The following is a 25,529-nucleotide window of genomic DNA, read 5'->3' as shown; positions in this document are numbered from 1 at the left end:
ACAACTTGCTACCATGGTGTGGCCACAGATGGTGACCCAAAGCACAGACAAAAAGGCAGACCTTGTGCTCTCACCAAGAGTTCAGAGAAGTCACTCCTGTGAACCGTGGGGGACATCTCAAGAAATGGAGGTCATCCTGAGAGGGTTCACGGTGGAGGGGGGAGGTGAGTAAACTGTCTCGGGGCTCAGGGCTCAGGGGTACATGCCCTGCATGTACATAGGGCTGAGTTTGGTCCTTGCACACCCAAATGTAACTCTGGAGACCCCCCCTGAGAACTGCCGGGTCTGGCTCGGTTGCCTGAATATCTCCGGGGTGACCTCCTGGTCTCCTAAGACAGCTGAGGAAGGCCCCCCTGAAATAAAAATCTAATAAAAGAAGCTGATGTTTGAGGGGATCCTTGAAGGTGGAGGAGTGGGCTGGGGGGTGCTTTGGAGGGTGGTGGAGTGGGCAGGGCATCTCAGGTCAAAGGGGGCGCAGGTGCCGGGTGGACGCGTTCAGACAGGGCCATGACTATCCGGGAGTGTGTACGGGTGTGTGCGTGCCAGACAGATGTGTGTTTGTACATGTGTGCTCAATGTGTGTAAGTGGTCGATGTGTGTGTGCTCAATATGTGTGTGGCCAATGTGTGAGTATATGCTCAATGCATATGTGTGTACATGTATACACACACGCTCAGTACATGCATGTGTGTGTATGCACTCTCGATATGTGTGTGTGTACTTGTGTGCTTGATATGTGTGTGTAGGGGTGTATGATTCCCAAGGTTGCTGAGGAGGAAGGGGCTGGCTCCAGGTGGACTGAAGTTGCAGTCTCGGGCAGGGATGCCCTAGATGGCGGGGGCCCAGGCTGTGCCCTTAGGCTTGCATCTATGAGGCTAACGGTGGGTGGAGGGTGGGCCCCGGGGCTGCACATTCCTCTGCCCCATCATATTTCTTTGTTCCTTCTCCCCCCCGCCACCATCCCCAACCCCCCAAGTGTATCACCTGTCAGAAGAGCTGAATCTGCTCACGCTGTGGTCAGCACAAAGGCTGGCTGGGCAGCTGGCGGGTTGACAGGGAACATGCGGCCACAGCCAGTGGGCAGCCTGATGAGTGACCCTTGATGCCTGGGGGTCCTCATGGGGCAGCAGCCCCATGTCTGCGGGCACCTGCTGCCCTCCCTTTTGGCAGGAACTCCTGGAGGGGGCTCCCACCTCATCCCCTCCCTGGCCTTTGGGTACTGTCTGCCACCCACCTCCCCATCTTCTGAGGCCTGGTCCTGGATCTGCTGCAGGAGAGGTGGGGACAGAGGACCCAGCGCACTGCCCCCTGGCAGGCTCTTCATGGCACCTACCGGCACACCCTGGTAGCTGGAGTCTGGTGGGCCAGATATTGCAATGGGTTGGGAACTGGCCTTTGCATGCAGCCCGCCTGGGCTCAATCCTGGTCACTCCATGTGGTCCCCTGAACACCGCCAGGACTAATTCCTAAGCTCAGAACCAGGAGTAAGCCCTGAGCACTATCAGGTGTGGCCCCCCAAAAAAAGAAAAAAAAGGGAAAGAAAGTCCCTGTGTCTCCTTTCCCTTTCCCCACCCCCGGAGACTGCATCTGAGCTCTGGCTTCTCTCGCCACTGGAGTGTCTGTGTGTTCTGTCTTGGGTGGGGGACAGGCGCAGGGTGGCCCCTACCTCCTGCATCAGACTAGCCATTCCCCAAGTTCAAGAAGCTGCCTCCTCCTTGAAAGCAGGGGTTTCTCTCTCTGCTTCTCTTCCCTCCAGCTCCTAGCCAGGCTGCTCCTGAGAGCTTGCTGAGGACAGGGTCCTGTGGGGTCTCCCCGCACTGAGCTCTGTCTCGGGTGGGCTCTGAGGGGCCTGGGGCCTGTCTGCAAAGGTGGGTGAGCTGGGTGCCAATGGGTGTGGACTTGGCTGACAGAGCCATTGGGATTTGACTAAGAGTCAGAAACGGAGGGGCTCGGGAGGTATCGGGGGTCAGAGCACTTACCTTGCATACGGCTCACCTGGCTCTGGTCCCGAATACCATATATGGTCCCCCGTGCACTGCCAGGAGTGACCCCTGAGCAGAGAGTCAGGAGTGAGCCCTGAGCACCTTTGAATGTGTCGTCCCACCCCAGCAAAGCGGGGGGTTGAACTGTCTGGAGTCAGGGGGCCCCCGGGGCTCCTAGACCCTTCCAGTTGTGTGGGGTCACAAGCCCAGCCCCCTGGGAGCCCCGTGACTCCTGCCCCCAGCAGTCTCGGGAGGCTGCGCGCACAGCGCCTCATAGCCCCATGGCCTTTGTCTTGGTGGCGGCAGGAAGACAACCACAACTACTACGTGTCCCGTCTCTACGGCCCCAGGGAGCCCCGCAGCCGGGAGCTGTGGGTGGACATGGCCGCGGCCAACCGGAGCCATGTGAAGATTCACAGAATCCTCTCGAACTCTCACTGGCAGGCCTCGGTGAGTGTCCGGCCGGGAGGTGCTGCCTTGAGCTGGAGGGAGGGGATGCTGGGCGCCAGCCCACCTCGGCTGGGTGGGGGCATGCAGTGATCTGGGGTGTGTGGTCTGGGGGAGCATCCAGGGAACTCGGGGAGGGGCTTGTCAGAGCTGGGGTGTGGTCGTGGGCACCTGCTCCGGGCACACCTGCCCCCTCCCCTGCCCAGACAAGCATGGCGCTGTGCAGAGGGCGCCCAGCCTCGGGACCTCAGCTCCGCACTGCTGACCTTCTCCTGTCCCCTGCAGAGAGTGGTCTTGTCCTTTGATTTCCCCTTCTATGGGCACCCTCTGAGGCAGATCACCATAGCAACCGGAGGTAAGGCCGCCTGGGGGCGTAGGGTCTGTGAGCTTAGCCCGAGAGGGAGGGTCCATGGAGACAGACCATGGATGGGGAGGCATCTACTTGGGGCTCTCTTGGGAATCCGCTCTCAGGTGGAAGATCAGCCCCCTCCTGCCTGTCGTGCATGTGCGCATGCGTGGTTCCCCGTCTAATGTGGGGGTGGAGGGAAGCGTCTGGAGTCCTGGGGTGAGCTCCCTACCGACAGGATGAGTGAGAGAGTTTCAGGCCCAGGCTGAGGAGGGGAGCTGTGTCCCCCAGAGGGGCCAGGAGGACGTTTCTGGCCTGGGCTGCGCCTGCTCCCTGCACACCAGCCACAGGGTCCCCAGCGCCGTGGCTGTCTCTGCGCCGGGCAGCGAGCGAGCAAGGGCACCACCCCCTGCTCCTCTCTCCTTCCAGGCTTCATCTTCATGGGGGACATCATCCACCGGATGCTCACGGCCACTCAGTACGTGGCCCCTCTGATGGCCAATTTCAACCCCGGCTACTCAGACAACTCCACGGTCGCCTACTTTGACAACGGTGAGGCCAGCACTCGGTGTCCATGTCCCCCCCGTGCTGGGCTCCTCTAGAGGAGCCCCGGGTCCAGAGAGGTCAGGGGCTTGCCCACAGTCACACATCATGGCAGCCCCCTCCTCTGTGATGAGGCCCAAGGGCTGCTGCTGAGCAGAAGCTGAGAAGACCCCCCAGGTGGGAGTGCGGAGGGGAAATAAGCCGTGTGTCCCACCTCCAACAGAAGGACTAGGCCCTTTTGTTTGTTTTGCGGGGCTAAACCTGGGGGTGCTCAGGGGCTTACTTCTGGCTCTGCGCTCGAGAATCACTCCTGGGGGGGCTCTCTGAAGCTGAGCTGCCCACATGCGAGGCGAGCACCTACCCACGGTACCGTCTCTCCAAGCCCAGGAAGAGGGATTTTTTTTTTCCTTTTTGGGTCACATCCGGCGATGCACAGGGGTTACTCCTGGCTCTGCACTCAGGAATTACTCCTGGCAGTGCTCAGGGGACCATATAGGATGCTGGGAATCGAACCTGGGTCGGCCACGTGCAAGACAAACGCCCTACCGGCTGTGTTATCTCTCCAGCCCTGGATGTTTTTTATTTTTTGAGTGGGGGCACAACTGGAGGTGCTCGGGGAGCTGTGTGTGTGTGGGGGGGATGAAATCAGGGTCCACTGTCCCACATGCAACGCACTTGCCTCACCCCCAGGACCTATTCTGGGTTCCCTTTCTTGTTTCTGATACTAGTTAGGTTTTCCCTCAAATGCCCTCATTCCTGCTCCTTCTCCCCCAAGAACAGACAATTCTCCTATTTCTTCCCCTTTTCCTTCCCCAGGGGTCACAATAGGCAAGCATGAGGGGGTCAAGCACTGTGTCTCGGGGTGCTGGGGCTGAAGCCCAGGCTCAGTGTTTGGGCTGCCCAGCTCCGACCTCCAGGCAGGTCTGCAGGCCGCCAGCTCCCCTGGGGCCGGGTCCTGCTAGTGCCTCGGGGCCCTTCTGCAGCTGCTCTCGCTCTTCTCTCCAGGAACTGTCTTTATCGTCCAGTGGGACCACGTGTACCTCCATGGCCGGGAGGACAGGGGCAGCTTCACCTTCCAGGCAGCCCTGCACCGGGACGGCCGCATTGTGTTCGGCTACAAAGAGGTGCGTGAGCCCAGCTGTCCGGCTCGTGGGCTGTGCAGGCCCAGCCCTGCTGAGCCCGTGAGGCCAGTCACGAGAGAGCCGGGCACCGCAGGGATGAGTGTATGCTCGCTGCTGTGACAAGGACTCCCAAGTACAATGCCGGTCCTGGAAAGCCCCATGGGGTACTCAACCTGAACGGGGTCACAAGAGCTGTCCCTCGGAAGAGTCAGAATCTGCTCTGAGGATGTGGGTCTGTGGCCAAGGACCTGCCCAGTGGGAGGCACTAGGTTAGATCCCAGACCCTTCAAAACAAAACAAAACAAAAAACAAAAAAACCGAGTCAGAATCTGCAGGATTCCCAGACCCTGCAAAAAAAAAAAAAAAAAGAGTTGGGACCTGTCCTATGTGAACCAGTCACACAAGCAGAGTGAAGAAAAGCATGTGCAAAGGCCCTGTGGATCTGTGGGCAAAGCATGTGTCTAGTCCGAAAGATACAGCCTGGCAGGAGGGGAGCGAGGGAGGAACAAGACAGGGCAGCGGTACAACCACATTGCCTTGGACAAAGGTCTCTTTGGGTGCTGGAGAGATGGCTTACGTACTTAGAGGGGCCACCATCGAGAAACGGTCTGCTCTGGCCGCAAGCTGAAGGATTGTGGTGGGAGGTGCCTAGAGATGCTGGGAAGGCGTCCAGGAGGGAGACACACCTGTGGAGGTGGAATAAGGTGGCGGGAGAGGGGAAGGTGGGAGAGATTTGTGTACAGTGAGCTGTTACACAGCAGGACTTGGAGGGAAGGAAAGGAGGTGCTGAGGGTGGCCCCTAGATTTCACTCAGATGTGAAACGAGGTCAGATGTGCGGATGGAGACAGCACCTTCGGGGATGGGGGTCCCAGGGACTGGAGGTGCCTCTGAGCACTCGCAGGGGACTCTGGGCTGGCCCCGGAGAGTTGTGTGCGGGGGTCCAGGGCACCTTATCTTTCCTCCTGCAGATCCCTATGTCTGTCCTGGAGATCAGCTCGTCCCAGCACCCGGTCAAGACAGGCCTCTCAGACGCCTTCATGCTTCTCAACCCTGCCCCTGGCGTGCCAGGTAGGTGCCCAGGGACCACCAGACACAGCTCCAGCTGACCCTGGTGGGGGCAGGGGCAGTGTGTGTGTGGCAGTGTTGGTGCCTGGGTGGCAGAGAGTTGAGTGGGAGTGGAGGGAAGGGGCACCAGGACCTCCAGTATTTCTTTTGTTGTTGTTGTTGTTTGGCTTTGGGGGTCACACCTGGTGATGCTCAGGGGTTACTCCTGGCTCTGCACTCAGGAATTACTCCTGGTGGTGCTGGGGGACCATATGAGATACCCAGGATCAAATCTTGATGGGCCGCGTGCAAGTCAAACGCCCTCCCCTCTGGACTATCATTTTGGACCCCTGGACCTCCAGTATTTCTGCGTGAAACTGTTTTCCCCAGTTCAGTCTCCAGCTTATAGGTGGAGTGGGGAGAGGCAGGGATCTTGGTGTGAAGCCAGGGGTAGTGTGTGGGGGAATCCCAGGACCCTTCCAAAAAGCATCTGCTTTGTCAGGAAGATCTCCACCAACCTCAGATCAGGGCTTTTGTTTGTGGTTCTGGAGACTGTACCCCGCCCTGCCCCGCCCAACTGGGGCCTCACCCAGGCAAAGCCATGGTGTCACATCCCCGGCCCAAATGCAGGTTTCAAGTCCTCCCAGAGCACAGCCGCACCTGCCCCTGCACCCCCCACTCCCCTGCCCGGTGACAGAGGTGACCCCCAGGGCTCAGGAGTCAGGGAGCTGGAGTCAGTGTGTCCCGGCTCTGTCCCACCAACCACGCGTCAGCAGCATCTCTCCGGTGCGGGGACCTGCTTCCTCCCAGGGCATCCTTTTGTTCAGCTATCTTAGGAGACCCCAGCCCTTTCTCTCTATGCCTCTGTCTCTGTCTCTCTGGCTTGGGGTCATACCCAGCTGAGCTCAGGGCTTACTCTGGCTCTATGTTCAGGCGTGATTTCTGGTAGGGCTCAGGGGACCATCTGCGGTGTCAGGGGTTGAAACAGGCTGTCCTGGGGCAAAACCAGGCCCCAGCTGCTGTGCTTCCTCTTTGCTCCCCTTTTTGGGGTCTTCTACCTGCCTGCTCACCCGCTGTGGGCTGGGCCTGTGGGCAGGCTGCCCGCGGCTCTCAACTCCTGCCCAGAGCCATGTGAGAGTGACTATTACGGCCAGCTGTAGAGACCCCTAGAAGGTGTGGGGACCCTGTCTGCTCTTCTCTAGGCCCCCCAATGCTAGTTGAGACTTGGGGCCGCAGGGAAGAGAGTGCACTGTGCAGGCTGGGTTAGCGGGAGCGCGTGGGGGCTGGCCCAGTACCTTCCTTAGGGGACTCTGTGGTCCCTCGTGTCCTTCGTTGATGGTGGGGTCCAGTCACCACATGCGCTCTGAGTCCCTGCTGTGCTCAAGGCCTCCTTGTTCTGGGATCTGTCAAAGTTATAGAGACACAGCATAAAGGGGTTCACCGTTTGAGCAGGTTCCCTGTCCTGGACAGAGATCCAAGGGGCAGGGCTCGGGCTGGAGAGACAGTACAGGAGGGAAGGTTTACCGGCAGCTACCCTGGAGCACCAAGGCAGGAATAGCACTGAGCACTGCCAGGTGTAGCCCGCCCCCCCCCCTAAAGCCCTCCTATAGGACCAGAGCTCTTGTCCTAAATCTTTATCCGGGAACTTCTAGGGCCAGGTGAGTGGTAGAATTTGTTAGGGGCTCAACTGGAAGCCTGAGTTTGGATTTGGCAAGTGACTAACCTCAAGTCACTCTGGTTTTTTTTTTTTTTTGCTTTTTGGATCACACCCGGCAATTCACAGGGGTCATTTCTGGCTCATGCACTCAGTAATTACCCCTGGTGGTGCTCAGGGGACCATATGGGATGCTGGGATTCGAACCCGGGTCAGCCACATGCAAGGCAGACGCCCTACCCGCTGTGCTATCGCTCCAGCCCCTCACTCTGGGTTTTGAGGGGACAGCGGTACACGCCGAGATCCACAGGGTGTGATGGGGCAGCACTCAGGGTCAAGGGCGGGGGGGCTGGTCACTGGGATCTGATTTGTTCCCATCCAGCTCCAAAAAAGAAGTGGGAAGCTCTTCTCTTCTTTCAGAAATGTTCCAGCCCTTTCATCCTCCTGGTCCCCCACCTTCTTCCTTTCTCTTCTTGCCTTCTTCCCCAGAGCTGCCTTCCCAGCATGCCTGGCTATGCACACAGACATAGCCTTCACCCCACATGTACCTCAGCTGCCAAGCATGACCCCGGGTACTCACCCCGTGCCCCCCAACACTCCTGAGCACTGAGGGAGGAGGCAGAGGAAAGCAAGTTGGAGTGTTTGGGAGAGGGGAGGGGTGGGCATCTGATCGGCGAATGCTTCTGGATTTTTTTTGGGGGGGCGTCGACTCTTTGCTGGTTCTCTTGGGACTAATTCAGCCATCAGCATAGCCAGGGTGGTTCCCAGACTGTGGTTCTAGGGGGGAAAGGAGAATATTTCTAGTGGGCTGGAGGGCAAAACGCCCGCCCGCCGCTGAGCTGCAGATGTGGTCAGCAGAGGGTTTGGTTCCAGATGGTTCCTCCCGCCCATGCGGTGCTGGAGGCTGTGGCCCAGGCCTGGCCTGTGTGAGAGGGAGGAGTCAGGCCCACGCGTCACCCTCCAGTCCTTTCTCCTCGGCCCTGACCTGGGGTCCCCCTGCCTTGTCTCCTCCAGGGGCACAGTCTGATGCCTCGTGGTTATAACCAGGTGCCCCCCACGCCAGTCCATGACACTCCGTATACCGAGTCCCCACAAGACACCCACAGATGCCCCATGCGTGCCACCTGGCCCTGACAGCCATCCCATCTGTTATTGCTGGTGGCTGGGTGACATGGGGAGTGAAGGAGGTAGGTTGGAGAAGAGAGTTCTCCCGCTTCTCTGCTCAGCCACCAGTGCTCAGGACACACTTGGCCTGGCTCAGGTCAGTCCCAAACTCAGCACCGGCCGTCCAGGTTCATCGTCTTCCCTCTAGCAGAAAAGAATTTCAGGAGGAAGCAAAATGATAAAGCAAGAGAGTTTTTAGTGAAACTTATTTAAAAAGATGTGAGGGGTAGTGAAAGAAAGAAATATGAGTTTAAGAGAGAATACTGGCTTCTTCTCCAGCAAGTCAAGAAACTAGAGACAAAGATGCGAAATGTGGGGCTGGAGCGATAGGACAGCGGGTAGGGCGTTTGCCTTGCATGTGGCCAACCCGGTTTGATTCCCAGCATCCCTTATGGTTCCCCAAGCACCGCCAGGAGTGATTCCTGAGTGCATGAGCCAGGAGTAACCCCTGAGCATCGCTGGGTGTGACCCCCCCCCAAAAAAAAGATGCGAAATATGCACTCAGGGGAGAACAGGGGCTTGACCAGCAAGCCTCACATGAAGCCTTTAGACAATTCTCCCAAATGTTTTGGTTTCTTCCCTTTGGGGGGTTTTATATACAGAAAAACTAATCTGGGTGTTGTCACAGGAAAGCCTTGCGGTTGCCGTCCCTTCATAATCTCACATTCTTTGTAGCTTCTCCTTCTCTGAGGGGTCCGCCCTTCTCTGGGGGGTGGCCTTGGATTCCTGCTTCTGTTTGCTGCCTCGGTTTCTCCTTTCAGAGAGCTCAGGAACCCTTATGTTTCAAAGGGGTGTGGTCTGTAGGCCCTTGGGCCACTCCAGGGCTAGGGAACCTCTTCCTAATCTGTATTATTCCCTGGAAGAACATACCTAGGGCCCCCTTAGCTGTATGCCCATGACACACCTCCATCTTCCCTGCCCTCCTCTCCTCCCCAACACTCCTGGAAACTTCCCTCCTGCTGCTTCTGTCCTAGAGGAGTCCTTGTGTCAGTTTTTCAACCATGGAGGCAGATGCTTTGAGCTCTGCTGTTTGTGTTTGGAGCCATTCTGGCATGGAGGCTCCTCCTTCTACCCTCAGTCACATCTCCCCTGGCTCCGTGAGCCTTGTGAAAGCACGATATCCCTTAAGGCCACTTCTTCCCTGAGAGCAGACCCAGGGCACCCCTCTGGGGCTGTGCCAATTGTTAGAATAGTGCCGTGCTTTCCCTCTGGTTGGTTTGTAGCTTCTTGTTTAAGGGACTGGGGGATAGTTTGAGGTCAGGGGTACATGCCTTGCATGTACAATTGTCCAGGTTTTATCCCTGACACTGCATGGACCCCTCAGCTAGGAATGACCCTGGATGCACCCCCTCCTGCCCCCACCCCACCCCATTCATCTCCAGGGAGTCCCTGCTGGGTCCTACAAGGCCCGGCCTGAGCATAGAACCATCCAGATGACTGAACATTGCTGGAAACGGTTCATGGAGAACCCTGAGCACTGTTGGGGAGAAAGCCCCCCTCCATTCTGAATAACTTGTTGCTCTGTGTGTAACTCCCACTCCTTCCTCTGATGCCCCTTTGCGCCCCCATCTCCTGGGTTCTAGATTCTGAAAGTAGGCACACAGGAACCTGCTCCGTGGCTGCAGTGGCCCCTTCTCATAACTCTGCTGAGCAGGTACAGCCCAGTTTCATCTTCTGACGGCCGCGTCTGTGTCCGCCCTCTCCCGCCGCCTTCCACAGCGAGTACATGACGCTTCTGAGCTTCTGTGCATCAGAAAGCAACATGCAGCCTTACCGGGTCCTGAGTCCCTCACAGTTGCCCTCCCCTGCCTATGGAGGCTCCTGGCCCTTCGGGAGCCTAACGCGGGGGTGGGGAGTGTCTGTTTCCAAGAGCTCCCACATGCTTCTGCCTCTATTTTTTTAAAATTTTATTTTATTTTTATAAAGTTGTTCATAATAGTTCATTACAGATAATATTCAGATACCAATACCACCACTGTGAACCTTCCCACCAACATAAGAGGAAAGTGTATGAAGATTGTTGTATTTTATCTTGGAGTCATTTAAGCCCTTGTATAAGAGATTACAAACATGTATGTTAAACCCAAACAAACTTTTTGGTACATCAGTGGGCTAGAGTATAAGAAGTTGCGCCACGCGCCCACGACAATCTGTGTCACTCTCTTCTGGAAGCTTTATTTCATAGTCTCTGGATCTTGACTGTTGATGAGATTATGTGGCGGCCAGAGGCAGTTTGTGAGTGTGACTGCCAAGCTACTGGAAAACTGGGGAGCCAGGAGGGGAGGAGTCCCAGCTCAGTCCCGTTCTGAGAGAGCTTGGAGATCTCAGTCACAGGTCCTGCATACCTGGATTTTCCTGCAGGTTCCCTGGTAAATGAGGCTTGTCCGAGCCTGTGGAGAATAGCCTTGAGCATGGGTTCTGGAGGCTTTTGGCTGCTGGGGTTCTTTTGGGGTGGGGAGGGAAATTCAATCCGCGCCCCCTCCCGCCCCCACCAAGTTGCCCCGGTGAAAACAGCCTGGCTTGGGGTCAGGACCTGTTTTTTTTTTTCTTTTTGGGTCACACCTGGCGATGCACAGGGGTTACTCCTGGCTCTGCACTCAGGAATCACTCCCTGGCGGTGCTCAGGGGACCATATGGGATGCTGGGAATTGGACTCAGGTCGGCTGCTTGTAAGGCAAATGCCCTACCCACTGTGCTATCACTCCAGCCCCCCCCCCTTTTTTTTTAATTCCAAGGTTCACCACTGAGATTTCCCGAGTCTGACCTACCTCTTTCCACTCTGTTCCCCGAACACCCACAGCCCAAATATAGTCCAGCTGCCTTTTCGGAGAATCCTTGCACCTCTGCTCCCACTCTCACCGAATCCCAACCCAGGCATCACCAGCCTTCAAGACAGGGCCTGGTCTGTGCCCTGCAGCCTCCCCCAGAGCCCTGAGCGTGTAGAGTCTCAGAAAGTGGGTTTGGATCCAGCTGTTGAATGAGGGTGAATCAGAGGAAGTCAGATTCCCTGGGGGCAGCTGCTTCTGGGGCTCCTCTGTGGTTCTGGAGAGAAAGAGGATCTCAGCAGAAGCCAGGGAGACAGGAAGGCGGGATGAAGAGTGGGGGAGGAAGCAGAGCCCACCTGAGACATCAGGAGCCAGGACACCCCAGCAGTCGTCACCCTCAGACTCTGCGGGCCTCTCTCCGCTCCCTCCTGCATTGCCTCCAGCATTCAGTGGAAATCCTGGGGGTGGCGTTCCAGGTCCTGTGTCATGGGGAGCACCTGCCTTTCTGGGTGCATCTCCAAACCTTCCTGCCACACCCACCACTCCCTTTCCAGGCCACCCTGGTCTGTGCGCCCTGAATTCTCCGAACCTGGGCAGGGCAGCTGGGGCCTGCATCTGTGGGGTGCAGCTCCTTGTAGAAGATGCCCCCCACTCAACCCTTTTAACAGTGGGCAACATCATTTCTTCCCTCCATCAGCCCCAAGGAAGGGGCCTCTCCTTCCTGGTACACCCCAGATTATAGCTTTTCTCAGGAGGGTGGCGCCAGGGAACATGGGCAGGCAGACCAAGCCTTAGTTCTCTCCTTAGCCTGACTGGATTTTCCTTTTTTGTTTTGTTTTGTTGTTTTGGGGCCACACACACTGCTATGCTCGAATGTTACTCTTGGCTCTGCTCTCAGGGATCACTCCTGGTGGGGCCCTTGGGAACCATATGGAGCGCAGGGGATCGAACCCAAGTTGGCTGTGTGCAGGGTAAATACCCCACTATCTCTTCAGCCCCCAAGACTGTTTTTCTTTCTTTTCTTCTTCTTCTTTTTTTTTTTTTGCTTTTTTGGGTCACACCCAGAGTTGCATAGGGGTTACTTCTGGCTCTGCACTCAGGAATTACTCCTGGCGGTGCTCAGGGGACCCTATGGGATGCTGGGAATTGAACCCGGGTCGGCTGCGTGCAAGGCAAATGCTCTACCCGCTATTGCTCCAGCCCCAGGACTGTTTTTCTGACCCTTACTCCTGACTCCAGTGACTCTTCAGGCGTGGGTATATGGTGAGGTGGCACAGAGAGTCTGCGGAGTGTCTGTGATGGAGAGAAAAGGCTCCACCAACAGGAGATGGGAGATGAAACTTGCAGAGTGGCTGAGATGCTCCTTCCTGGGCTGGAGGGGTCCCCAGAAGTCACTTTCATATCCTTTCTTTGCTTAAGAAACTCTTCAGTTCACCGCCCATGTGAAAGCAGTTTTAGCGCAGCCCACGTCAGAAGTGGCAGAGACTGGGTCAGAGGATCCTGCGTGAAGGTTTCCTGCTGGAGCTCTGGAAGCAGCCTGCCCCGCACCAGGCCCCAACATGCTGGAACCTTCTCCTTTACTAGAACTTTCCTTTGCTCTAAAAGCCAAAGCTAGACTGGATGAATCCAGAAATGTGTCAGAGGCTTGCGCTGGACCTCTGGGCTGGCTGCGCGGCCAGGGTGGGAGAGGGCCAGGCTGAGAACTGACCGCAGAAGGGCAGGGTAGGAAGGGGCAGCCAAGGTGTGTGTGTGTATGTGTGTGTGTGTGTGTGTGTGTGTATGTGTGTGTGTGTACGATAGGTCCCTTTTATCTTTTTGCCTCTCTGGGTGCTTTAAAGCATTATTTATTAGAGTTATTTTTTATTTATTTTTTATCTTTTTGCTTTTTGGGTCACACCTGGCGATGCACAGGGGTTACTCCTGGCTCTGCACTCAGGAATTACCCCTGGCTGTGCTCAGGGGACCATATGGGATGCTGGGATTTGAACCCTGGTCAGCCGCATGCAAGGCAAACGCCCTACCCGCTGTGCTATCTCTCCAGCCCCCATTTATTAGAGTTATTTATCCATCTGGAAAGACCTTCTTCTCTTTCCATGTTTTATTGTGTTTTTTTTTTCTTTTTGGGTCACACCTGGCGATGCACAGGGGTTACTCCTGGTTCTACACTCAGGAATTACTCCTGGCGGTGCTCAGGGGACCATATGGGATGCTGGGATTCGAACCTGGGTCGGCCGCGTTGCAAGGCAAACGCCCTACCCGCTGTACTATTGCTCCAGCCTCAGTTGTGGGTTTTTTTTTTTTTTTTTTTGGCTTTTGGGGTTTACACCTGGCAATGCTCAGGGATTACTCCTGGCTCTACACTCAGAAATTCCTCCTGGCGTTGCTTGGGGGATCCTATGGGATGCCGGAGATTGAACCCAGATCGATGTCATGGAAGGCAAGTGCCTTAACTCCAGCCTCTCCTCTTTCCATGTTTTCCTTCTTGTTTTTCCCTCTTGGCTTTGTCCCCCCATTTTAAAAACGTACTCATTCTTGGTTTGGGGGCCACCCCCAGTGATGTTCATGAATCACCCCTGGTGGGCTCAGGGGACTTATGGGATGCCAGGGAACTTGTGGGAGTGCCGAAGCACCCTACCCACTGTACGATCACCTGAGCCCCTTGGCCCTTCATTTTCTATTTTGCTTAAGTTCCAGTGGTTTCCTCTTCCCTTTTCTCCTGGGCTGACAGTTTCTGGGGTGAGGGCTCTCATTGTTTTTTTTTCACCTTTGGGGGTTTCCTGTGAGGGTGCAAATCATGATTATTGACTAAATAACAGCAATAGCAACAACCACAAAAAGCAAACCATGAAGGTAGACTGTTTCTCAAGCCCCCCATCCTAAACACTTTCCATCAGAACTCCTCGTTTGGGAGGAAGTTTTCTGACTTCTCATCAGCCTGGCTCTCTCCCGCTGATGCTTGAGGTTGAAAGAAACCAGCCCGGGAAACCGCCCCTCCCTTAAGACCCTTTCACAGGTCTGGCCTGGGCACAACTTCCCACGCGTGGGCCTAGGCTGTCAGACCCTTGGGTGAGTGGAAGCCCAGGACAGAGCGTCTCAAAATGCCCAAACCAGGGCGGGTTTCGGAAGGGTCTGTCGGTCACACAGATGGACGGCATCATCCCCAGACGGGCGGGGCCCAGATGTGGGTAAAAGCGTCCAAAGGCAAATAACTCATTGCAGAAAAACAAAGTGATTCCCCAAGCTACGCACTCAAACAAGTACAAGCTGGCCGCTGAAATGAGCCAAATCCTTTTCCACAGTTTGTGTTTCCCACCCCCCCCCCCCGCCGGAACCCCCGAATTCCCCTACCCGGCAGGTGGGGCTGAGTTGGGAAATCATTTTACTATTTGCCTCCTAAGCAGTGTTCAGGGGAAACTGGGACCCACTCCCAGAAATACTTGGCCAACCAGGTGTGGCTCAGTGCCCAGGCCTTGTAGTGCTGGGACCACCTGGATCACCCCGGCCGTACTCAGCATCCTCCACGGCTATGCTCAGTGGTCTACGTGGGGTCATGTGCTACCAGGGTTCGAGCTCAGGTCCTGAGTGTCTGGGGAGATGGTACGGGGGCTCAGGTGCTTGGCTTGCATGCGGCTGATCTGCGTTTGATTCCTGGTACCCCTTCTGTCCCCAGATCACTGCCAGGAGTGATCAATGAACACAGGGTCAGGAGTAACTTCTGAGCACAGTGGAGTGTGACCCAAACCTCCCACACCCCCTAACAAACAAACAAACAAAGACAAACAAACCACTCAGTGAACTCAGGTCCTGATTCTGTAAAGCAGGTGCCAACCACTGTGCTGTCTCCCGGCCCCTTGCTTGTGTCCCAGTTGTTGTCACCATCATGTTGTGATGTCCAGAGCCCAGACTTGTAGCCCCTGGGATCACAACAGCAGTGCTGGGGGATGATACCAGGTGATGTGAGGTGGTTTGGAGGATCCCACTTGTGGCCTCACCTATGCAAGGCAGGTGTTCCACCCCTGAGCCGCGGCCCCTGGTCCTGGCCTGGTTCTGGCCATCTCTGTTGGTCTAACTGTAAGTCAGTCTCCCTCTCTGCTCCCTAACATACCTGGATAGATTCTGGGGTGCAGGATCTCGGATTCCTACACCCGCTGCCTGTCACTCTTGTGTCTATCCCCGAAAGAATCAGTTCCTTTGACAAGCTTGAGTCTGCGTTTATACCTCAATCCTGACTCCCATGGCGGATACCCATTCACTTCCTTCTGCCTGATGCTTCCCAAAGTCTGTTCCAGTGGTGGGTGGGGGATCCTGGGAGCCTCGTCTCTTGCTCTGAGGTCCTGGAACCACCCTCCTGAGAAAGGCTATAATCTGGGATGCGCCAGGAAGGAGAGGCCCTTTCCTTTGGGCAGCGGCTGAAGTTTTAATAAGTTACTGAACTTTTTCTGTTTATGCACCCTCTGGCTTTGTCCACCATTGTTTCTACTTTTTTGTTTTGTTCCAGTTTCGGTTTTGGTCAATACCTGGCAGTGCTCAGTGCTTAGGGTTTCTTCCTGACTCTGCACTCAAGGGTCACTCCTGGTGGGGCTTGGGACTCAATATATAGTGCTGGGATTAAACCTGGGTCAGTTATGTGCAAGGTAGGATTAGAGGAACAGTACAGTAAGTAAGGAGTTGGCTTTGCACACGGCCAACCCAAGTTTGATTCCCAGAACCCTATACAGTCCCACGTGCATGGACAGGAATAATTCCTGAGTGCAGAACCACGAGTAACTGCTGAGCATGTCTGGATAAGGCCCCCAAAACAAAACAGAACAGAAAATGTGTGCAAGACAAGTGCCCTGCCCCACTGTACTATTTCTCCAGCATTGCCATCATTTCTACTTTTTTTCCTTTTGGGGGGGATCACACCTGGTAGTGCTCGGGGTTGCTCCTGGCCCTGTGCTTGGGGAACAGGGAACTCAGGGGCCCGGAAGGTAATAGGGGTTGAACCCAGGGCTCCTGAATGCATGGCCCACACGCAGTTCCTTTCTTGGGGTCATGTTCTGGACAGGACTGGGTAGCAGCCAGAGGACCACGTAGTACTAGGGATCAAACTCAGGGCTTCCGCTGTGTGTATTACAGCCCTTGGAACCATTTTCCAGGCCCTGAAATATTATTTATTTATTTATTTTATTATTTTATTTTTTTGCTTTTTGGGTCACACCAAAAAGTAGCACAGGGGTTACTCCTGGCTCTGCACTCAGGAATTACCCTTGGCGGTGCTCAGGGGACCATATGGGATGCTGGGATTTGAACCTGGGTTGGCCGCGTGCAAGGCAAACGCCCTACCCACTGTGCTATCCCTCCAGCCCCTGAAATATTTTTTTTAATTTTAATTTTTATTATTTTTAAAATAATTTATTTATTTTTAATTAGTGAATCAATGTGAGGGTACAGTTACAGATTTATACATTTTTGTGCTCATGTTTCCACCATACAAAGTTCGAGAACCCATCCCTTCACCAGTGGCCATTCTCTACCACCAGTAAACCCAGCATCTCTCCCACCCTCCCCAGTCCCGTCTCCCCCCACCCCACACTGCCACTATGGCAGGGTATTCCCTTTTGAGCTCTCTCTCTGATTAGGTGTTGTGGTTTGCAATAAGTGTGTTGAGTGGCCATTGTGTTCAGTCTCTAGTGTATATTCGGCACGCATCACCCTTCCCCTGCATGACCTCCGACCACATTTTACTTGGTGTTCCCTTCTCTGAGTTGCCCAGAATGAGAGACCAGGCCCCTGAAATATTTTTTAAAGTGTAACCAGTATTCACTTAAACAAGCACACCAAAACCAAACTATTTTTTTGTTGTGATTTTGGGGCAACTCAGGTGCTCAGGACTGACTCCCAGCTCTGTACTCAGGGATTACTCCTGGTGAGGCTCAGGGGAACTTATGGGGTGCCAGGGATCGCACCTGGGTCGGCATTGTAAAAGGCAGGCACCGTACCCGTAGTACTATCACTCTGGGGCCCCAAGACCAAGTTGTATGGTGGGAGAACAAGGAGGTTTTATTCACTGGTTGGTCTAGATTAGGCAAAGTACACGAAACCTTAGACCAACCCCAGGGGTCTAAGAACCTGTTTTTATAGGGCATTACTGCAAGCTTGTCATTCTAATTCATGTTCATCACGTAGCAAAGCAGGGATGCACTTATACCATGATGTCTTATCACCATGGCTACCAGGAGTTTCCAAAAATCAGCATTTCTTGGCTAGAACAGGGAAATTTATCACAAGTGCAGCCAGAGTGGTCTTCTCTAAAATTTTCCACCCATAAGTGCAGTCATAGAGTACATGTTGTACAACCAGTATAAAATCAAAGATACATTACATCAATTTCCATTGTAACAAAGGTCCAAATATATGAGTTTAAGCAGAAAAAGGGTGCATGGGGGATATCAGTGTCACACAAAGAATCAAAGGAAGAGCTGAGCCCTGGAGAGACTGGGATGCCATGGCATTACTTGCCTCTCTGCCAGCCAGTGATAGACCCCTTCCTTGGTCTTCCTCATACACTGGCAGCAAGTCCTTCTACCACTCCCCACCCGCATCCTCTCAACATCATTACTAAGCACAAAATAGCCTCTTGGTAACAGGTGATCAGCCCAGGGATGGGCTCTAATTGGTCTGGCTTCACAAGGTGCCCAGCCTGGGTCAATCATGTGTGGCCAGGGTAGAAGAGGGCAGCCCCAATACAGACCACATGTAGGAAGGGGCTGAGATGGTTCCCCCAAAGGTACTGCTGTTTCCAGAAGAAAGAAGGGTGTTTCTGGAAAGAAAGAAGGGTGTTGCTGGAAAGAAATCATCTCTAAGTGACCCTCCCCCATTCTGGGGAAATTCACTCGTACAGCCCAGTGCACAGGTGACTGCCTGGACCAACAGAAGGACGCCAACTCCTGGCTATGGTTCACGGGTGGGGCGGGTGATAGGGGGGAAATCTCAGAGCATCTCAGGTTGCCCGGAAAGTCCTTTCCTCAACAATTCCAGTTGAATCAATTCCCACTGATGTTGCAACCCATGTCTCTTAGATCTCAGAAGGCCCAGGACCCTATGGCCACAGGGTGGGGACAGCACACTGGGAGGAGGGCAAGTGGCTAGAGTCGGCGATAGAGGGTGCTGGCCCTGGGGAGATGCTGCAAGGAAGTGGCCTTCAAGCTGGACTGGAGGGGTGAGTGGGCGAGAAAAAGGGAGATCAGAGCACAGTGGAGACACAGGCATCCTCCTTGGGGACCGTCACCTGCTTATAATACAAGTCAGGGCAGTCTCCCCCCATCCTGCCCTGACTGACTCCGGACTCCTGGACCGAGGTCTGATTCCTAACTTGATTCCTAACTTGAAGTTTTCCTTCCTGCTGTCCGCGGCCTTCCCCAGGGTCTTTTCAGTTCTCTGTGGCCTTCTCAGTGTACCAGACAGCTACACCGGTCTGTCCACTACCGGTCTTCCCAGGTCCTGGCCCTTCCCCCTCAGGAGCCGCTCCTGACCTGGCTCTTCTGTTGCAGAGTCTCGGCGGAGAACCATCTTTGAGTATCACCGTGTGGAGCTGGACCCCAGCAAGGTGACCAGCATATCGGCTGTGGAGTTCACCCCGTTGCCGAGTAAGCAGGGTTGTTTCATGCTGATGTGGGGGGCAGTTGGTCCTCCTAGAAAGGGCCTGGAGTGAAACAGCTGCCCACTGGCCCCGGGGCACCCATCACCTCAGCTTGCCCTCCCCTCCCTCCCAACAGAGGGGAGTGGGGCCCACAGGAAGCACAGATGAGGACACGTTTCTAGTTCTCACACATCCTTGGAGCCCAGGACAGAGATACCCCGAGAACTCCCACTCAGCCCCTCGGAAAGAGCAGCCAGAAGGGAGCTGATTGTCCCATTTCCCTGAGAAGGGAGAGGCCCAAGGCAGAGAGGAAAGAGACCATCTCCCGACTCTGCACCCCACTGCCACAGTTGGAGGCACCCCAGGGCTGTGTGGAGCCCAGTCTTGGGGTGCTTTACAAGGTCTGGGCAGGGCATGGAGGGGGAGAAAGGGAGAGGAGGAAGCAGGCCTGGTGGTAGATTTTTTTTATTTGAGTGTCAGGAGTCGGGCCACATCAGGCTGTGCTTAGGGGTCACTCCTGGCTCTGTGTTTGAGAGACCATAAGTGGGGGATCTGATTGGGGATCTGATCTGTGTGCAAGGCAAGCACCTTAACTTCCGGACTATCTCCCCTGGGAATGCATTACCGGGCACTGTCTGTGCACAGAAGCCACTTCTCCTCCCTCCAAGGACTTATATGAGCATTTACTAGCTTGCATTCTGGCCGTTTGACAGAGCGTGCAGAGTTGTGGGTTGGGGTGACCGCCCAGGCCTTGGGCCCATGTGGGTGCAGCTTGTGAGATGGAGGACAATGCTAACAAGACTGTGAGGTTGGGGCTGGAGTGATAGCACAGCGGGTAGGGCATTTGCCTTGCATGCGGCCGACCCGGGTTCGATCCCCCGCATCCCATATGGTCCCCCAAGCAGTGCCAGGAGTAATTCCTGAGTGCAAAGCCAGGAGTAACCCCTGAGCATTGCTGGGTGTGACCTAAAAAGAAAAAAAAAAAAGAAAGAAAGAAAAAGACTGTGAGGTTGTTGGATTTGCCCTGAGAAAACTGCCAGATGTTCTCATTTACCTGTGGACCCACCCAGGATCCTTCCAGAGGCTAGGCCGATGTCCAGGACCCCACACTCCAAAGTGGCCAGAAGGAGTGAGGCTGGGAGCTGGGGCAAGGACCTTCACAGTGAGACCACAAGGCTCAGAGCTCAGGCCCTGGCTTGGATGGACTGAGTTTCAAGTTAGAGCTGCCTTTTGGCTCTGTGAGAGTGTGTTTCCCGGGACTGTGGGACAAACAAGAGAATCTACCTGCGGATTCAATAAACACTTAATTGCTGGTCGAAGTCAGACTTGTGCTGACAGCCCCAGGTACACCAAGAAACAAAAAGTCATAGAGGAGACAGAGACAGTACATTGGATAGGGTGCTTGCCTTGCGCAGAGCCGACCCTGCTTCAAGAGCACTCCCTTTTGTCCCTGGAGCACGGCTAGGATGGATCCCTGAGTATAGGGAGGAGTAAACTCTGAACACTGCTGGGTACAGCTCCCAAACAAACGAACAAACAAACAAAACAGTCTTAGTGCACTCGCTCAGCTTCAAGCTGGCCTGTCCTATCTAGTTTTCTATCTACCTTGCTGGGCCACAAAGGCCTGGTGACAAAGGGACCCCAGACAACCTACAGTCAGTCCTTCCTCCACAGCCCTAAAGCTGGCTCGCTGTCACCAAGACGTCTCCCCGACACAGGGAGAGTTTATGTGACTCCTCCCCTCCTGCTGACCTCCAGTACCAGCTCAGGACAGCCAGGGTGACGCAGGAAGGAAAGGGTGGAGTCCGTGACCTGGCGGGTCCCTGCGAATGGGAGGCTGTGGGTGATTGATGTAGGAGCAGTGGCCGTGGGTCCCTGTGCTTGTCCCTGGGCCTCAGGGTCATTAGGTCTTTCAAGAATGAAAATATTGAATCATAAAAATGCTCAGACTGAGAGTTGGAAAAGTTTATAAAAGTCTAAGAGAAAGAAACTTTCCCTCCTAGGAGGAACTTAGCATAGGACTAAGTCAAAGTAAGGAGTCTTTGTGTAAGTGTTTTTTTTAAAATTTTTTTTTTTTTGCTTTTTGGGTCACACCCAGCAATGCACAGGGGTTACCTCCTGGCTTTGCACTCAGGAGTTACTCCTGGCGGTGCTCAGGGGACCATATGGGATGCTGGGAATCGAACCCGGGTTGGCCGCGTGCAAGGCAAACGCCCTACCCGCTGTGCTATTGCTCCAGCCCCTAAATTTTATTTTTATAAAGTTGTTGTATTTATTACACTCAATATTCCAACACTAATACCACCACCATTATACCTTCCCACCACCACTATTTCCAATTTTCCCACCACCCCCAAGCCTACCCCGATAGCAGGCCCTAAATAATTTATTTTGTATTGCCTGTTATGAATAATCTGTTAAAAATGATCAAAATTTCCTTAGAAGAAAGTGTGTGAAGATTGTTGTATCTCAGCCTGGAGCCATTAAACCCTTGTATTAGACATTTAGTAACATACTGTTACAGGTTGAGCCTGTGTGCTAATATATTAATATATAATTATGTATAATAAATATATATTTATACATGATATAAATATATTTTTTAATATAGATCAGATGCCTTCTGCTTTACACCCCATACAATGTGATATGCTGCTCCTGGCATATCAGTGGTGTAGAATGTAAGAAAGAAAAAAGAATATAAGATGTTTCGTGGCTGCAAATACCACACAAATTCCAAAATTTTATATAGGCTGATACATCTGGAGTTAAATTTTTAGCTGGACGGTGACTTTGGGGTCCCGAGGCATGTCTGCAGCTTGTTGCTCTCCCCTGAGATTTATTTGTGAGTCTCTGGATCATGGCCGTTAATGAGCTTATATGGCGTCAGAGGCAGTTATTGGATGTGACTGCCAGACTCCCAGAAGAACAGGGAGATGGGAGGAGGTGGCCCATTCCCTGCTTCGTGCAAGCCTGGAGAGTTTGGTCACAAAACTCGCATGCCTGAGTTTTTCAGCAGATTCACTCAACAGATGAGGCTAGTCTGAGCCTGTAGAAATCATCAGTGAGCATGGTGGCGATTGAGTTCTGGAGGTTTTTGGTTGCTGGAGTTCTGTTGGGAGTGGGTGAGTCCCCCTCCCCGCCCCCTCGGAGCTGCTCAGGATATGGCCTTCAGCCTGGGTGGGGTCCGGAGATCGTCTCTGTGTAGGTGTTTTTAAATGAAAAATTTGACTTCTTGTTTTTTCATGTTTGGTTTTATTCCTTGGGGCTCCGATGTCCATATGAAGGGCTGGGGACTGAACTGGGGTCTGTCAGGCGCAGGGCAAGTGCCCTCCTTGCTGTACATCACTCTGAGGGTTCCTTGTGTCTCTTATTAAGTAACAAGATTGTTGTTACAAAGAAGTGGGGATTCTTTTTTGTCTTAGAAGTGGGGAAGCCCTATGGTTAATTTGGGCCTTTTGTGCTGCTAAGAATAACATCCTGTGCATTTGGTGAGGTTTTTCTACTCATTTAAAGGCTTTTAGGTTATTTATCTGACCCTCTGCCCAGGAGTTGCGCGTTAATCTCTCACTGCCTGGTGAGCCCAAGACCTGGGGGCCTGGGAGCTTCCTGTCTCAGGGGCCTGTACATTTCCTCAGCGTGCAGGGACTCATAGGGCTGTTTAAAATGTAAGATGGGGACATTCAAACAGAGCTGCTTGCAGCAGTTGGCAAGGGAAACTGAGGCTTCATCTTTCACCAGAATCCGGAGGGATCCAGGGTTCCTGGGGGCTCCACTATAGGGAGCCTTGCTGCAGCTCCCCACCCCCCCAACTTCTCTCTTGCAGCCTGTTTGCAGCATCGGAGCTGTGACGCCTGCCTGTCCTCCGACCTCACCTTCAACTGCAGCTGGTGCCACGTCCTGCAAAGGTGGGTGCCCCGGTGGGGCCTGGGGAGGGAAGAGACCGGGGGATCCAGGCTACCTCCTGCCTCGAGCCTTGTTGCCAGCCTAAGGGGGTCCCTGGCCAGTCCACACTGACCCCTAGGGCAGGAAAATCACACCAGGTGCTTCTCCCTGAGGTCTGTGCCCGTGGTCAAGGTCAGCAGCATTCATTCACCCCAGGGAAGGGCTTCTCAGAAGGGGCCACAGTTGGGGGTGTCTCAGAGTCAACCTAGACTCACATTCAAAGGTAGATTCTTCGGGCCCATCGCAAAGCTCCCCCCACCCAGCCCAGCAACCTGGATGTGAACTCTGAAGTCCATGCCTCACCTGCAGCCATTTGGGCATGTGCTGGCTCATCTCATGTAGAGGGGAGCACCCCAGAGCCCCCAAACACCACCTCCAAATCTTTCTCAGGCTGCAGCAAGGTTTCCTAAAAGCCAGGGGTGTGGAAATTTCAACCATCTGTGGAAAGGCTATGGAGTCACGTTTGCTTGGTCTGGGAAACAAAATTCTGGAGGAGATTCAAGTTCAGGGATAAAGTTCCTAACTACGGCTCATCTTCCACTCCTTGTTCTGAAATCATTTCCTCACAGATTAAACTCAGAATTAGAGCCCTGTTCTCCTGTCCAAGATAAATAAACGGCAGGAGGAGGCAAAAAAAAATTTATTCCCCCCTGTGGGACATTAGGCTCTCCTGAGAGTGGGAAGGCCCATGAATATGGACTTGAAGATGATCTTGAAAATGTGAGTCCCAGAGGCTCTGTGTACCGTGGGCACTGTCAGCCTTCCTCTGCTCCTTCCTAATTCCTAATTCCTACAGCAGGAGTGTCGCCAAGGCCTGACTCACGGCCTAGGTGGTTCTTTGAGAGTCTAGAGTGGGGATTCTTAGACATTTTCCACTCAGGGATCCCTATGCAGTGCCAGGGATTGGACCCGGGTTGGCTGCATGCAAGACAAGTACCCTCCCTCCTATGCTATGCCATCACTCTATCCTTCATGATTTATTTTCTTTCTTTTTTTTAAAATTTTTTTCCATTTTGAGCCACAACTGGTGGTGCTAAGGGCTTATTCCTGGTGGGGTTTAGGGGACCACATGTGATACTGGGGGTCAAACCTAGGTCATCCGCATGTGAGTGTCTTACCGCCATTCTATCATTCTGGCCCCTCAGGATTCCTTTTCACTCAGAAAATGCAAAATGGGTGAGCACCACCAGAAGCCCTTCAGGTTCATGACCCAGTTGATTTTTCATTCATTTTTTGGTTGGGCCTTATTCAGAAAGCACTTGCACAGTAAGCATGATGCTAATCCCCCCTGGAATATCTCTACCCAACCTAGGCCAAAACTATCAATTAGCTCAAACTAAACAATCACCCTACACTTAACTTTCACTCACAACTTTAAACAATGCCGAAAGTATACTGCAACTCTCTCTTTTGTTTTTTTGTTTTTGGCTTTTTGGGTCACACTTGGCGATGCTCAGGTGTTACTCCTGGCTTTGCACTTAGGAATACTCCTGGTAGTACTCAGGGGACCATATGGAATGCCGGAATGCCAGGGATCGAACCTAGGTCAGCCTCATGCAAGTCAAACACCTTACCCATTGAACTATCACTCAGGCCCAAAGTATATCGTAATTCTCATACTATCCTGAGCCCGAATCCTAACCACAACCCTAAAATTATACCAATCTAAACCCTAGACTATGCCTAAGCTTAACAATGAAGTTAAATTTAACAATAGTCCTAGAATTAACTTTCATGTTCAACCTTGAAAATAGTCAATTCTTATCCAAATCCTCACTTAACCTTAACCTAACTCTAGACTATCCTTACCCAAGCTAAGCCAAAACCTACCAATTAGCCTAAATTGAATAATCCCCCTACACCAAACTTCCATTGTCAACTGTATACATGCCAAATGTATACCCTTAATATCACATGAACCCCAACTCCAACCCCAACCCCAACCCTAACTGTATACTAACCATAGCATACTATAGCATAGGCCAAAACTTAACAATTAGCCTAAATTAAACAATTGTTCTACTGTTAACTTTAATTTTCTTTTTTTTTTTGTTGGGGGGTCACACCAGACGATGCACAGGGGTTACTCCTGGCTCTGCACTCAATAATTACTTCTGGTGGTGCTTGGGGGACCATATGGGATGCTGGGGATCAAACCTGGGTCGGCCACATGCAAGGCAAATGTCCTACCTGTTGTACTACCATTCCAGCCCCTAGCTTTAATTTTCAACTTTGCAAACTGCTAAACCTGACCCCGAGTCGCCGCCCAGGAATGGGCCCTCTGGCTACTGATCAAGCAGCTTAAGCCGTGATCCCAGAGACTCAGAAACAAATCTTGAAACCTAGTGGCTTTTGGCAGAAAGCCCTCCAGATTTAATTATTAAAATTTCAGAGTTCCAAAATCGCATGGCTACGATAGTGGCCACACGACATCATATGCTATTTATAATCCACAATAGAATACAAATTGTCTAATGTTGCCTTTCTGGCAGATCTGAGTCTGGGGTAAAATCCCAAATACTAATGGTGGGTCTGGTGTCGAAATATTGAATGTAATCAAAGTAGAGAGAGAGAGTAATGTTGAAATCATCTACCACACAGATAGGGGGAGGATGTGGGATGGGGGTATACTGGGGTTTTTGGTGGTGGAAAATGTGCACTGGTGAAGGGACGGGTGTTTCATCATTGTATGACCGAGACTAAACCCGAAAGCTTTGTAACTGCTCTCACGGTAATTCAATAAATAAATTTATTTTAAAAAAAATAAAAAGAAAACTGCTAAACCTGAACCTTAGTGCTCCTCTAACCCTACCCCTAACCCTAATGTTAATCCTAACCCTAAACCTGGATGCACCTTAGTCAAGCTTGGCTGAAACCTACCACTTAGCCAAACTGA

The 25,529-nt window shown here is 53.2% G+C and overlaps 1 protein-coding gene across 2 annotated transcripts in view; it reads left to right on the top strand.

The window, feature by feature from the left end:
- PLXDC1 (plexin domain containing 1) overlaps positions 1-25,529 on the top strand; it is a 61,496-nt gene that overhangs the window by 18,728 nt on the left and 17,239 nt on the right. For both annotated transcript variants that reach the window (XM_055132553.1, XM_055132554.1), the window contains exons 3-9: positions 2,289-2,432; positions 2,715-2,784; positions 3,205-3,327; positions 4,324-4,442; positions 5,409-5,508; positions 18,600-18,695; positions 22,515-22,596. In XM_055132553.1, coding sequence (XP_054988528.1) covers positions 2,289-2,432; positions 2,715-2,784; positions 3,205-3,327; positions 4,324-4,442; positions 5,409-5,508; positions 18,600-18,695; positions 22,515-22,596 — 734 coding nt within the window. The remainder of the gene's footprint in view (positions 1-2,288; positions 2,433-2,714; positions 2,785-3,204; positions 3,328-4,323; positions 4,443-5,408; positions 5,509-18,599; positions 18,696-22,514; positions 22,597-25,529) is intronic.

This window comes from Sorex araneus, chromosome 3 (genome assembly GCF_027595985.1).
Source record: "Sorex araneus isolate mSorAra2 chromosome 3, mSorAra2.pri, whole genome shotgun sequence".
Lineage (NCBI taxonomy): Eukaryota > Metazoa > Chordata > Mammalia > Eulipotyphla > Soricidae > Sorex > Sorex araneus.
Note: the sequence above shows the minus strand (reverse complement) of the source record. Positions and strands in the feature narration are given on the sequence as shown.